Source organism: Poecilia reticulata, chromosome 3 (assembly GCF_904066995.2).
Source record: "Poecilia reticulata chromosome 3, P_reticulata-male-v2, whole genome shotgun sequence".
NCBI lineage: Eukaryota > Metazoa > Chordata > Actinopteri > Cyprinodontiformes > Poeciliidae > Poecilia > Poecilia reticulata.
The window spans coordinates 19,714,539-19,728,015 of record NC_088832.1 but is presented as its reverse complement, the minus strand read 5'-3'; the positions used below and the strand labels follow the sequence as shown (position 1 = coordinate 19,728,015).

At 38.9% G+C, this 13,477-nt stretch overlaps 1 protein-coding gene across 3 annotated transcripts in view; it reads left to right on the top strand.

Moving 5' to 3' along the window:
• The first annotated feature begins 3,443 nt into the window (after positions 1-3,443).
• Positions 3,444-13,477, top strand: part of cgnl1 (cingulin-like 1) — a 42,180-nt gene continuing 32,146 nt past the window's right edge. For all 3 annotated transcript variants that reach the window (XM_008405379.3, XM_017304156.2, XM_008405378.3), the window contains exons 1-4: positions 3,444-3,590; positions 8,998-10,643; positions 11,162-11,256; positions 13,275-13,380. In XM_008405379.3, coding sequence (XP_008403601.2) covers positions 9,048-10,643; positions 11,162-11,256; positions 13,275-13,380 — 1,797 coding nt within the window. In that variant the 5' untranslated portion in view covers positions 3,444-3,590; positions 8,998-9,047. The remainder of the gene's footprint in view (positions 3,591-8,997; positions 10,644-11,161; positions 11,257-13,274; positions 13,381-13,477) is intronic.

The window sequence follows — 13,477 nt, the reverse complement described above, 5'->3', positions numbered from 1 at the left end:
GTGAACAGGTTTTATCAATACATTCTGACCCTTTAAGAGCTTGATTTGGTCCAAAACGAAAACGAGTTTGACACTCCTGGTCTAGAATATCATTAAGTGACCCTGTATGTGTATATTTTATTTAAAAAATAAGGATTGTTGTGCCATTTTAAGGAACAATTCTGCAGATAATGAACATTTTTATTGTGTTCAGCTTCGTCACAGAGACTAAATAGCAGAGTTAAATCAAAATAAAAAACAGGAAGGATTATGCTTTTGAATGTTTTTATTTAGCACAAAGCAAAATCAAAGTGTTATTTTAACTGCAGTGAACACATTCAAGTATAATTTATCTGCCTGAAAAAAGAGACGTAAACAGAGGAACAGGCACTGATAATTTCCCCTCAGTTTGTCATCAACGCCACAGCTAAAATGTATTTCATAATCGACCTTGAAATGGGTCACCTGTGAGCAAAGTTAAATTTTCTGACGTCATTTTGAAAGCGGGGTCGTTTTCTGAATCGGTTAACTCGACTAAAATCATTGATTGTTTTCTGTAATTTTGTGTTTTCATGACGTAAGCAGCTTGAAGCGCCTGGTTGCTGAAATGTGATATAAATATAAACATGACAGATGAATTACTGTCAAACTAATAAATGAAAAAAGTGCGTTTGTGACATGAATGTAACGCAACACATTGTAGAAACGTAATGGAGTCAAAAGTACTCATGCTAAATCTACTTGAGCACAGATACATGAAATGTGTATTTATTTCAGTAATAAATGGATTCAGGAAAGCTTTGTGTCAGAACTGGGTCCCATACTGATGCTGAATGTTTTGCACAACTTCAACTGACTTAAAACCAATTTAAAATCAATATTGATTTTATCAAATGGATCTGATACAATCAGCTTCTGTGAGTTCACTGAAGAGAAACTGAACATCTGCAGCAGCTGCATTACCGAGGCTGGACTTCTCCTCAGAATCAGAACCGGACCGGGCGACGCACTGAGCATGCTCAGAAAGCCCAGCTGTGGCGCAAAACAGAGATCCTATTGTGTCCCGCTGCAGCAGACCCAGAGGTTAGGAGGAGTAAATACTGTGTAGCTGCACCGACTGCAGACACAAATATAAACAACAACACGAGGAAAAGAGCCGGCTGGGCCGCAGATCTTTGAGTCAAGCAGTAAAAAAATGAAGAGACACTTAAAACGATCAGGTTCTCTGGTTTTACTCTCTATTGATGTATGTTTGAGTGAAATGAACATTGCTCTTTTATTCTATAAGCTACAGATATCATGTCTCTAAAATTACAAGCAAAATTGTAGTATTTATTTGCAGAAAATGAGAAATGGTTGAAATAACAAAAAGATGCAGTGCTTTCAGAGCTCCAATAATGCAAAGAAAACAAGTTCATATTCATTTTGAAACAACAATATTAATGTTTTACCCCATGAAGAGTTCAGAAATATTAATATTTGGTGGACAAACCAGGAGGTTTTCAGTGCAGTGGACTCTTAGTTTTTACCAGCTGTAATTGACGTCAGCATCTGATTTTCTTCCTCATGAATGAAAAGACCAGAATGAAACAAACTGAGATTTATTTTATTTTATATCTGTGAGAAATAAAATTACTGCATGTTCCCTTTTTACACATCTCTCCAAAATAAACTGAAGTTTTGGTTGATTTATTCCTCACATCACAATCTTTGATTTCTAACTTTTTACCTGATTATAGGTCAAACATGTGGAAGACCAAAACTGACGTAATTAAAATTATTTTACTTTTGATTAATGTCAGTTTTGGTCCTCCATACAAAAGTTTTTCTGTATGAAATCAAAAATAACTTATTATTTTGGTGTTGTTTTTTACTCAGATTTCCCTTTTTGCTTTTCATTTCTATTTTGTTTAATAGTGTTTAATTTAATCAGAAAACCTGGTTATGATTTGATCAAACCTCATCAGGATTCACATTTTTCTGTCTTAATCTACAGTAACATGCATTTTAAAGATTGTTTACCATTCAAATTATGTACATTTTATTGAGTGGGTTGATTAAAAAACACAATTCTGGTTTAATACATACTTGTTTCATAATTTTATTAGCACTTGAAATCTAAACTGAATCTAAAAATCAGAGAATTTCACTATTGTGAATTTTTATAGTTTTGAGTGGCAGTATAAATATTTAATGGTTAATAATGCAGGTTTATGAGGTAGAATGTGTTTTCCATTATTAATACAAAGAGCCTCTGAGCGCTCAGTAATAGAATAAACTATAATGTCTAAAGTAAAAGTAAATAATAAATAATAGGTGTATTAGATCATTTCTTCAAGCAGCTTGTTAAATATTGGATGTTAAATGTGATTTTCTCCATGAACCTGAGATGTAAAACATAAAAATCTAACTATGGGGAGAGGAAAATCTGTATCTCATTTAATAAAAAAGTTATAAAAACAAATCAAATATTAATCAGAATGAATTAAATAAATAATGTAGATGGTGACAAATACAGACCCATTCAGTGAAATAGATTATTATTGAAAAGTAATTTGTATCAGTAACTGAATTCACTAATTAAACCACATTAATAAGATTAATTACACGCAGACATATGTTTTCAAGCCTTTCTTTCTACTAATGATGATGATTTTCTTCTTGCAGTTAATAAAAACATAACATTTAAGATTAAACTATTACATCAGACTAATAAAAACATTTTAACCCAGAAATGAAGCTGTAGTGAAAACCTACCTTCACTTCATGCCTGACTAAATGTAATTGTAATATAATCCTAATCTCTCTTCTTCTTCTGCCCACTAGATGACGCTGTAGGTTTTTAAAGACATGCATTATAAATTACATTTATGCAAAGTGCTAATAAGTAATTAGGAGTTTTATGCGATCACAGTTGTGTGTAATCCTCATAAAATTGTTAATAAACATATTTAGAAAAATAATATTCAAACAAGAGGAAAAAGTTTAAGTTTCTACAAAATTATGTTTTAACGAGATTTATAAAGTAAATATATGTCATAAATAATATTATATTGAATAATAATAATAATAATAACTATTAATAATAATAATATTATTTAATAATAATAACTATTTAATAATAATAATAAAAATAAAACTTGCATGTAAATGTTATTTTTAGATGAAAACAGTACTTTTAGATGTTATTTTAAATTTATTTATTTATTTATTTATTTATTTATTTATTTTTTCTTTTTTGTCCATTATCCAGCCGGTGGTGAATTGTTCTGGTTTCAGGGCGTGTGAAAAGTTGACCCGGTCCAAACCGAGTCACCCTCACTTCCTGCAGGTCTTTCCAGGTCCGTGGCGTGGAAACCTGTTCCAGGACCGGCCGCGGTGTTCCTGGGTGGGTGGGCGGGTTTTCTCCGCTCCTCTCTGGGGGCGGAGCGGCCGACTCCTCCCGGAGGGTCGGGCGGACGGGCGGGACGTCCTTCTCCCTCACACTCAGCAGACTTTACCGAAGCAAATAAGTTTGCAAAGTGCGGCAAGAGTTTCTTCCTTAGAGGGAAAACTCCGGACAAACGCTTCTAACCTGCGGAAAGGAGGATCCAGACACAGACTCGACCCTGGTGAGTAGCAGCGCCGCAGCGAGAGGGGCAGAAAATTAACTTTTAACTCGGATTATGACAGATTATTAACCTGCTGCAGGTTGGAGAAAAGTGATGAAGCGGAACTTTCTCTCCACCTGTTGCTCCGAGCATCTAAACTCCTCCAAACCAGTCCAGCGTGTTCCCACTGAAACCAGTAGCCTCCAGCGAGACTCCCAGTCTCGGGTCTGCAGCTATTGTGTTGGGATTTCAGCAGTGTTTACTGTTGCTACTGTACCCACACAACCTGACGCTCTGATTCACGTTACGTAACTTTTGCGTATTTTCCCACAGTGTAAATCTTGGCGTTGCTTCACTTTTTTGTCCCTCCGCTCTGATCCGCGGTGACCTTTAGGGTGGAAATCACTTTGAGTTTCAGAAGATACTACAACAGCATGGGGGTGTGAAATGTTGAGTATCCTGTTTGGTGTGTTCTGTTTCCTTGTTGTGTTTTCGTCAAGATGACTTTTTCTCTTTTCATTTCATCAGTTTAAGGAGGCTGGATTGTCATTCTGTCTCCACAACGGTGCAAAGGTGAAACCGGTCAACCCAAAAAAGCAGGAATACATTAAAAGTATTTGCAGACATACCAGAGCCTGCGAAGGTCTTCGTGCACTTTCCACGTACTTTAACTTAAATTCAGACCAACAAAAAGCAGAGCAGAAATCTGAGGTTGAAGGAAAATCATTGTTCAGTTTTAAAACCTTTCAGATTTGAACAAAACCTAAAAGTTTCGCCATTATTCAACGCAGCTTCAGGTCGTTTGGAAAAGTCTCTTGAGATTGAAAATGTGTGTACATCATTTTTCAAACCTTAAAAGGCAACTGGATTAAGGCCTGGACTTTGACTAGACCATTCTGGACTTGATTCTATAACCCTCTCAGTGTAGCTCTGGTTTAACGTTTGTTTTGGTCTGACTGCAATAATCCATACAACTGGATATTTTTGAGCTGAAATATAAAACACACGCAGATACTCTGCATGACTGTTTGCCTCTGAGTTAATGAGCTACAGCCCATCAGAGGAGCCTGGTTTACACTTTAAAAAAAAAAGCAATGTTTGTTTTTTCTAAAGGTTTTTCCGTCACTACATGAGCGACGTTTCTTCCTCTTTTTTCTTTCCATCTTCTCTTTAACTTAATTAGCTTCCATTTCCACTGCATGATGCTGCCACCACCGTGCTTCACACTGAGGTTGGTGTCTGAGGACAGAGTGCAGTTTTAGTTTTCTCCTTCATAAGTTCAACTCTCACATTTGCAATATAATGACATAGTTAGTGAAATAGCACAAAAATGAGGGCACAGTACACAAATATTCACACAAGTAAGAGTAGCAGTACTTCAACTTATTTTTACTGTAGTAAAAGTAAAAAGTAGAAGATGAAATTACTCAAATAAGAGTAAAAAGTATTTTGGTAAAAAGGCTGATCAAAACAGTCATTTAATATTTAAAAATTACATAATCAGACAGAACAAAATATATAGAAATGTTTGTATTTTAAAGATCAAAATGAAAATAGTTAATATAGATATTAACAAAATCAAGCAAAAGAAACATTTTTCCAAATCGGTTTATTTTAATATAGATCTTATGAAACTAACAAAAGTCACAGTTTTGTGTCTGGTGATTTATTTTTTTATTTTTAGTTAAAATGAACTTGTTCCTCATTCAGTAAGGTTACTCTCAGTATCCAGAAATATTACTCAAGTACTTCATAATTAAATAATTCAAGTAAACACAAAAAGTACATATTAGTAGAAATACTCCTAAAAATATGTATATATTTTCCAGAAAGTTACTCAGTTCCTACCCAACTCTGTATCTGAGTTGGTTGCACAGGATTTTATTAAAGGGTATTTGAGTAAAGGGACCAAAACACATGTTCTTGTCACACTTATTCACTTCGCATAAAATACTAACAATTTAAATAATTTTGTGGTTTTTATGTGTCAAAATGTGGAAAAATTCATGTTACAGTTTCGTCTGCAGAGTGCAGGTCAGTGAAGGCAGCGCCGCCGTGACTCAGAGATGTTTCTTCTTCTGGTGGAAAGACACCAGAAACGAGAGGAAAATGTCTTGCACATTTAGCTGAACCTTTGCGTATCAAGCAGTGGTAACGGCAAACATGAAAGGCTCCTTTGTGTCGCCTTAATCTGTCCTTGACTGCTGTCCTGTTCAGGACACCTTTTTCTTTCTCCTCGCTCCTGTTTTTTCTAAAGTGTTTGACGCAGAAATTTTCCAACTACGCAAAGCAAAAGTCACTCACTGGCTTATGGAGATGTAATGAAAATGAATCTTGGTTGTGTTGCGTGTTTTATGGCAGCTAACAGAAGAAAATTTACAGCTTTATGAGCTGAATGTCAGCCTGGAATGAAAAACGTGAAGCGGTCTTATTTTCAGTGGGTGTGGCTCTTATAAAGGAATCTATCTCACAAAGCAGCAGGGTTGTGGTGTCCTTCCAGCTTCCGGCTTCACATTCAACATCTTTCTTTATTGGAAACGCTCTGCCAGATAACATGACTGTGCTGAAGTGATTTGGTTGATGGAGGAGACGGGACTCATTCGACATTTGAGTAAACAAAACAACTCATGTCCATTTATATTACTGCGAAAACACAGACTCAAGGATTTCTGGTCTAGTTCCTAGTACAAATATCCTACTAAGGTTGGACAATAAATCAATAATAATATATTGATAGATAACACATCAGATGGCATATTACTGAACTCTGATCCAGAACTGCACTTCACGTCGCAAAAACACAAAACCTTACCAAGTATTTTTGGTCTAGTTTCTGGTACAAATATCTTAGTACACTTTAAATAAGACAAAACTAACTTATAGGTAACTTTTAAGCAAGAAATAAAAGCTTGTTTTATGCCAATAATTTATTAATATTGATAAAAATGTGTTGGCTATTAGTAAATAATCACTCTTTCATCAATACTGAGGAATTATTGACTTAAATGAGCTTTTATATCTTGCTGAAAAGTTGGTTATAATTTAGTTTTTTTCTTATTTAAAGTATACTGACGTATTTATACTAACAACTAGACCAAAAATACTCTGTAATCTTTGTGTTTTTGCAGTGTAGGCGGTCAAATTCTCATGAACAGCTAAGAAAACTTGGAATTAACTCACTCGCTTGTTTTTTGGTTGCCTAGCAACTCGCTCACTCTTGGGTTGCCTAGCAACACCTTTTGAGTTAATTGGCAGCAGCAGTTTGAAGTTTCACCACTGTGCCTTATAGCTGCTTAAAAATAAAAAAACAACGTCGTGGAGTGAAAACAGAAAAGGTCACGCCACCAGTTTGGCATCATCTAAGATATTTTAAGCACAAAAACTAATCAATAATTATCGCTATGAAGCGGTTATATCATGATATATTTTTTCAGCCATATTGTCCATCCCTAGTAACTTGAAATAAGACAAAGCCATCTTAAAAGAAACTTTCCTGCAACATATAGGAGCTTGTCTTGACTAAGTAATTCCTTAATTTTGATAGTGGAAATGGTATGTTTGAAGGAATTAAGTAATTATTAACTTAAAACAAACTCTTATATCTTCCTTGAAAGTTATTTGCAAGTCAAATGTGTTTTATTTAAAGCGTATCAAGACATTTGCACTAGAAACTAGACCATCAGTACTTGGTAGCGTTTTGTGTTTTTGCAGTGTCTTCAGCTCAAATCGGTATTTAGAGCACATTTTGTCCGGCCGTCCTCCTGCTTCTTGTACTGCATCACTTCCGAGTTGTTTTGTCCTGATTTATCTCCTGCTGATGCTCCATATCCTGCCTTGGCCTTTGTTCTCGGCCTTATCAGCGTCCTTCCTCTGGGCTCATCTCGTTCCGTCCTCACATTGTAACATCAGGTAGAACGGGCCGCTGACAGCAGGGCAAACAGGAATCTGCTCAAGCCCCATTGTCTGCTGAAACACATGGTGCCTCTAATGGTTTCCCAGGAAAAGTAAGCGTGAGCTGCTTACTTTGATATTTGTAAACAGTAGTATTTTTGTTGCCAGCTGAGCTGCTTTTTTCCCCCTCCACCATCTGACTGCAAATCTGTCAGGAAACAAGTGTTAATTATGGATGTTGAGCTGGATGACGTCCTGCTGGCCTTTTTGTTTCCTTGTGCCACTATTTTACTTTTCTACTTTGGCTCCTTACAGTGTGTAAAATGGACGTTTGTGATGCAGTGGGGAGAAAAGTTGTAAGTTTGATTCCAACTTGGAAAGACTTAAAAACTGGGATTATGATGAATCATTTCAAAAATGTTTCCAACTGTAAAGTTACATTTTGACCTGAAAAACAAGTTTGTGGAGAACAAAGATAAAGGTGCAGTTTGCACACCCTTAAAATAAATGCTTTGTTTTATTTAATTTCAGCATAATGTCTTTAAAAAATACACCGGTAAATAAGGTGCAGTTTTCCTGACCTCTGTCTCTTTGCGTTTTTTGGTTGAAGCCACAGCTTGCAGAAAATTAGATAATCATTCACAAATGCGTGAGTCAGAAAAAAGGAGAAAAACACACAACAATAATCATCCATATTTAGCAGGAAGCAATGAAATCCTGACTTCAGTAACTGAGATTCAGCTTTCTGTGGTGGAAGTTGATCAACATCCCATCCACTTCTTGTATTTTCAATAATTTCCTTGGTACTGCTGTTGAACAGACATTGGAGATAAATAGGAAAAATAACAATCCTGTTAACACGGACAGTTTTCTTAAACATCAGGATTATTATTATTATTTTTATGGAATTTATTGTGACAACGATGAACTAAAATCTTACCATGATAAGAAATGTATCACGATAAATGATACGATAAATTCCCATTCCTAATTTGAGGCATTTCAGTACTGAGAGGCGTGAACTGAAGAAGACTGAATGCTGAAACTAAATCAGACGCTTCATCAAAGTCGAATCATGATTTAGAAACTTTTGAAATGGTTTCATATAGTCTCAGAAACATGTCAACAGGGGTGTGTGCACAAACGCCCTCAGTGCTGTAGAAATCTGGGCTTATTCTCTAACATAGCTGACTCATTTTTAAGTATTATTTCTCAGACACGGATCAGTTTTTATTATAACACGCAGGTGTGTGATAATAATTGTTGTGTGTTATTGACCTGCGTCACGTTTTGAGTCACGTCTTCAGGGCGGTTGTGGCTTCAGAGAGGTTTACCTGCAACAGAGGGAGATTTTTATCTCCTGAATCATTTAACCTTAACTGGAAAGTCTCACCGAAAACGTCTCCTTGAAGATGGAAAGACAAACATCTAAGAATGCAAAACAATGCAAGAGAATGAAAGTGGAAGAGATGAGGTGTTTGAATTATGCAGGCTGATCTCTGACTAATCCAGCCGGTCTGATTCTTTGCTCTCATAGGTGGGCCACCTGATCCAGGGAGAGGGATTTATTTTCCTTCTAAATTCCTGATGGAGTCCTACAGAGCGACTGGCATTCCTAACAGCGGGTCGCAGCGTGGATACACGCAGTCATCCCGTATTTCCAGGCCCAGTAGTAATGGAGCCGGCTCTTATGGCCTCAGTATTCGTGTCCAGGGTATAGATGGACACCCCTATGTGGTGCTGAACAACCAGGACAGGGGTCACCAACCTGACAGCAACGGCTACCTGGACACAGAAAGCTCTTTTATTGAGAATTACCAGGAGTATGATTTCAGAGGGGATAAGGAAGCTGGATCCAGCGACCCCTTCATGGAGTACAGGACACAGAAGATGAGGCACTACTCCGGGCCTCAGAATGGGCTTCCTGAATCTCAGGCAACGAAACCGTCCACGCTTCTGAACTTTCAGAGGCACCCCGAGCTCCTGCAGCCCTACGATCCCCGGACCAACTCCCTAAACATCGAAGGCTTCCACAGCCTCCCGTCCAGGCCTGAGCCACAAGCCGACACCAGGATAGAATACCAGAACCCCTACCCCAAATCTGAAGTACAAAAAGACCTGAAACCCTCCCGTTTCAGGTCATCAAGCCTTGATCGTCACCTAGACCGCACAGAGCAGGAGAACAGGCAGCCTCCTCAAACGGACCTCAACACCCCCAAAATGAAGTCTCCATCATTACCTCCAGTCCAGGTTCCTCAGCCTCAAAGCAGAACGCCGTCCCAGCCGACCCAGCCTCAGATTAAACCGTACCTCACCAGTCTGAATCCATCTCAGCCCAAGCCGACCTCTAAAACTCCCCCAGTACCAGCAGCGCAGCCTCAGCCGTCCCCCATGTCAAGTCCACCAAGTGACCAGAGGAAAGAGTCTCCTACTTCCACTCGTAGCGCCAACTCCAGTCTGGAGCGCACCCACCACGACCCTGACGTCCTTCCCCTACGCCGGACCGACTCCGGCGAGCCCATTCAGTCCTCCTCCCGGTCCCGCCAGTCCTCCTTATCGTCCACCAGTAAGTCGCTGATAGACGAGCAGATGGAGGCTCTTTACACGGACGCCATAAACCGCCACGAGAATCGCCGCTACATCCCCTTCCAGCCCGGTTCAGGCAGAGACATAGACACAGGGTCCATCCCTGCAGTTGATGAGCTAATTGATAAGTTTGATGGCAAAGATGGCGGCCAACAGCGGAGGGGCAGGGCGGGGCGCAGAAACAGGATCAACCCGGAGGACAGGAAGCGGTCGCGCAGCGTGGACAGCGCCTTTGGGTCGAGGTCTGACTCCAGCTTCATGGACGAGTTCGGTCAATCTCGAGGCACGTCAAAGGAGCACGTCCTTCGGCCGTCGCAGCTGCGGCTGCAGAGGACGGCGAGCGGTCAGGACCCCTGGTCTACGGCTGTGGACGGGCCTTCATCTCAGGCCATTAGTGCGCCAGGATCCCCCCAGAGCTCAGTCTCCAAATACATTGGCTCCCTACGGGGTTACACAAAGCTGCAGTCACGCCCCGCCATACCGTCCTTCAAGAGCAGTGAAGAAGCTCCTTCTTCTGTCGGAAAAGTCTCAACAGCGTCCCTGTCCAAACTCCCGCCCACCGCTGACAGCAAGACCAGCACCGGGGCAGACGTCCAGGTGAAACTCCACAACCCTACATATAACGGCACATTAGGATGAGAAAATGTAATTCTACATTTCTGCCAAAAAATCTCAGAAAATTTCTGGAAAAGAACACAGAAACTTTTGAGTTTGAAAAGTTGAAAATTTGATAAAAAAAAAAAATCTGAAATTTTCTACAAAAAAAAAAAAAATTTTTTTTGAGTTTCAAGTAAAATATTTTTGACTTTCCAAACTCTGAAAATTTCCAAAAGTCAAAATATTTTGAGTTTTGAAACTTAAAAATTTCAGGTTTTTTTTCTCGCAAAAATTTCAGAGATTAATCTCAATATTTCAGGGTTTTTTTTCCTAGCAAATTTTCTACTTTTCAAACTACATTTCCATGTTTCTACTTTAGATTATTTGGTGAAATTTGGTAAGAATGTTCTCACCTCTTTTCTGCAATGGCCCTAATACGCCGCTGTTGTAATAACGCACATGTGGTTTAACTTATTTAACTTATTTAAAGCTGCTCTTGTCTTTCCCTCCACATCCAGGCCACGCCTGATCTCCTGAAAGGTCAGCAGGAGCTTTCACAACAAACACACGAGGAGACAGCCAAACAGATTTTGTTCAGCTACCTCAAAGAAGGGTGAGTTTACTAGACTTAACTTTAAGCATTTATGTTCATAAAAAGTCACCTGATGTAACCAACATATTTTGAATGATTGGTAAGTAGTTATAGTGTGAATGTGCTAATTTCTCTCTCCCATACTTACTGTTATGAATTGAAGGATTTGTTTACATACAAGTCATCATGTGGCACAGATTTCTCTTTAATGAAACACTTGAATGGGACCTATTATACAAAACAAACATTTCACACATTTTTTACATTCTCTTGGATCTCAGCTGCTTCTACAAACAGCCTCAGGGCTTTACGTTAATGTTTTTTGGCATCTTGAAATCAAGCCATTTCACAAACTTCCAGATTAAGTCACATTCCAGGGGCACTGCGCTGTTACCTAGCAACCCCCAGCAAAGCCCAGCCCCGTCACCTAGCAACCAAGCGGAACTCCAACACATTTGGACAGCTGGTTTTACTGCTGCTTTAAAATGCAAGTGTTTTGGTAATATTTCCATTCAGATGATAGGGTTAGGTAACCCTATAATCTGACCCTATTTTAAAACTACACTAGCTAAGCTGTGCGTAGCGGTGGCTGCAGCTAGCCGGGCCAGCTAATCTGCTAGCATCTGCTTGGTACACAAGAATAAGTGCTTACTCCACAATCTGGTATGTCAGAATCACAATAGCACTTATCAGTAGAAAGTTAAACAATATAACAGCTGCAATAACCAATGTGCAACATTATTTTTGCCACAGTAGGAATAAATGTTGCTTTTATGTGTTAGTTTAGTCGTGAACTTCATTACTTTATGAAAACATTTGTTACTTTTTGATCCAGTATTGACTGGAATAGTGAAGTTGAGAATCAAAAAATTGTTTTTACTGAAGCACAAAACTGAAGTGGACACAGCTACAGGGAGTACAAGACGGGAATGTTAGTCTGGCATGTCAACAATGCTAGCGTGTGCTGTTTAATGAATATCTGACCAGCTGATCAAATTTCCTATCTGTGTTGAAATCCAAAAAAATTTTTCCACGCCGCCTGAGAAAGGGAAAAAAAACAAGAGAAACTTTTCTCAGCGTTCCCTGCTGCCTTTGCAGCTTTTGTTCTTTGTTTGATGCAGGCTTGACTGACGGCCCAAAGGCAGCCAGGGGGAAATGAATTATAACATTTCTGACACAACCAAGAAGCCAGTCTTGAATTTTTGATCAAAAATCACAAACATGTGGAATATTTTAACCTGACTCTGACATTTGTACAGTAAAACAGCTTTTGGAAAGACTTGTTGCGTTTTTGTGCAGTACAGTTCCTCCATTCGCTGCTGGCTTTGAATATTGCAGAAAGCTCAGGAAACTGCTTGGGTGTGTCGGAGCGCAGGTCAGGAGTCGCAGGACAAAGGGAAGGAAAGGAAACACAGATGTAAGTTCAGGGGCTGAAACTGAGCTGCATTCCCCAGGCTCCGAAGACAAACACCCACCAACAGGGGTTATAGCGCTCTAATGAAAATCATCTGTCAGAGCAGAGAGCAGAGGATGGTGATGGGGGATTTGGGTTTTCTCTTTCACATTTTAATAACAAAAAGATTGATTGTTGCTGTCAGAGTTACGAAACTTTGGTTTTGCTGAGTCAAAAGCTGGATGATTAAATGTTCCTCCAAGTCAAGAAAACTCCCACATTTTTGTTTTTTCGTGGCGAAACTCTACAAAATCTTTAAGCTTTATCTTTCGTCAGTTTTAAACTGAAGGGAAGCTGATACTGAGGAAATCAAATCTACATATGGTGTTTACACTATTAGGAAAATTATTTGCAGTTTTAATTCCCACATTGAACAAAAGAGAGACATTTATGTTCATTTAGTATCGTAATGAAGCTGTTTGTTCTGTGAAGTGACACATCGGAGCATCATAAAACCTTCCTGACTCCTGCTAAGCCGGGACGGAACTGCTTTGTTCCCCAAACAGCCTGAAGTCGTGATTCACCTCAAAAACACACAGAAATGTTTTTTCATTAATTCAAATGTTTCACCTTTTTCCTCACGCAGAAGCAATGATAATGACGACCTGACGAATAAGAAGGTGAACTTGGTTTTTGAGAAGATCCAGACGCTGAAGTCCAGGGCCACAGCCAGCGCACAAGGCGACAGCAAAGTGAGTCTCCTGTTGCATTGTGGGTGTTTTTACGCACAGCTGCAGTGTTCTTTATCATGGCTTAAAGGCAGATATATTTTTGCAAACTTAATGATAG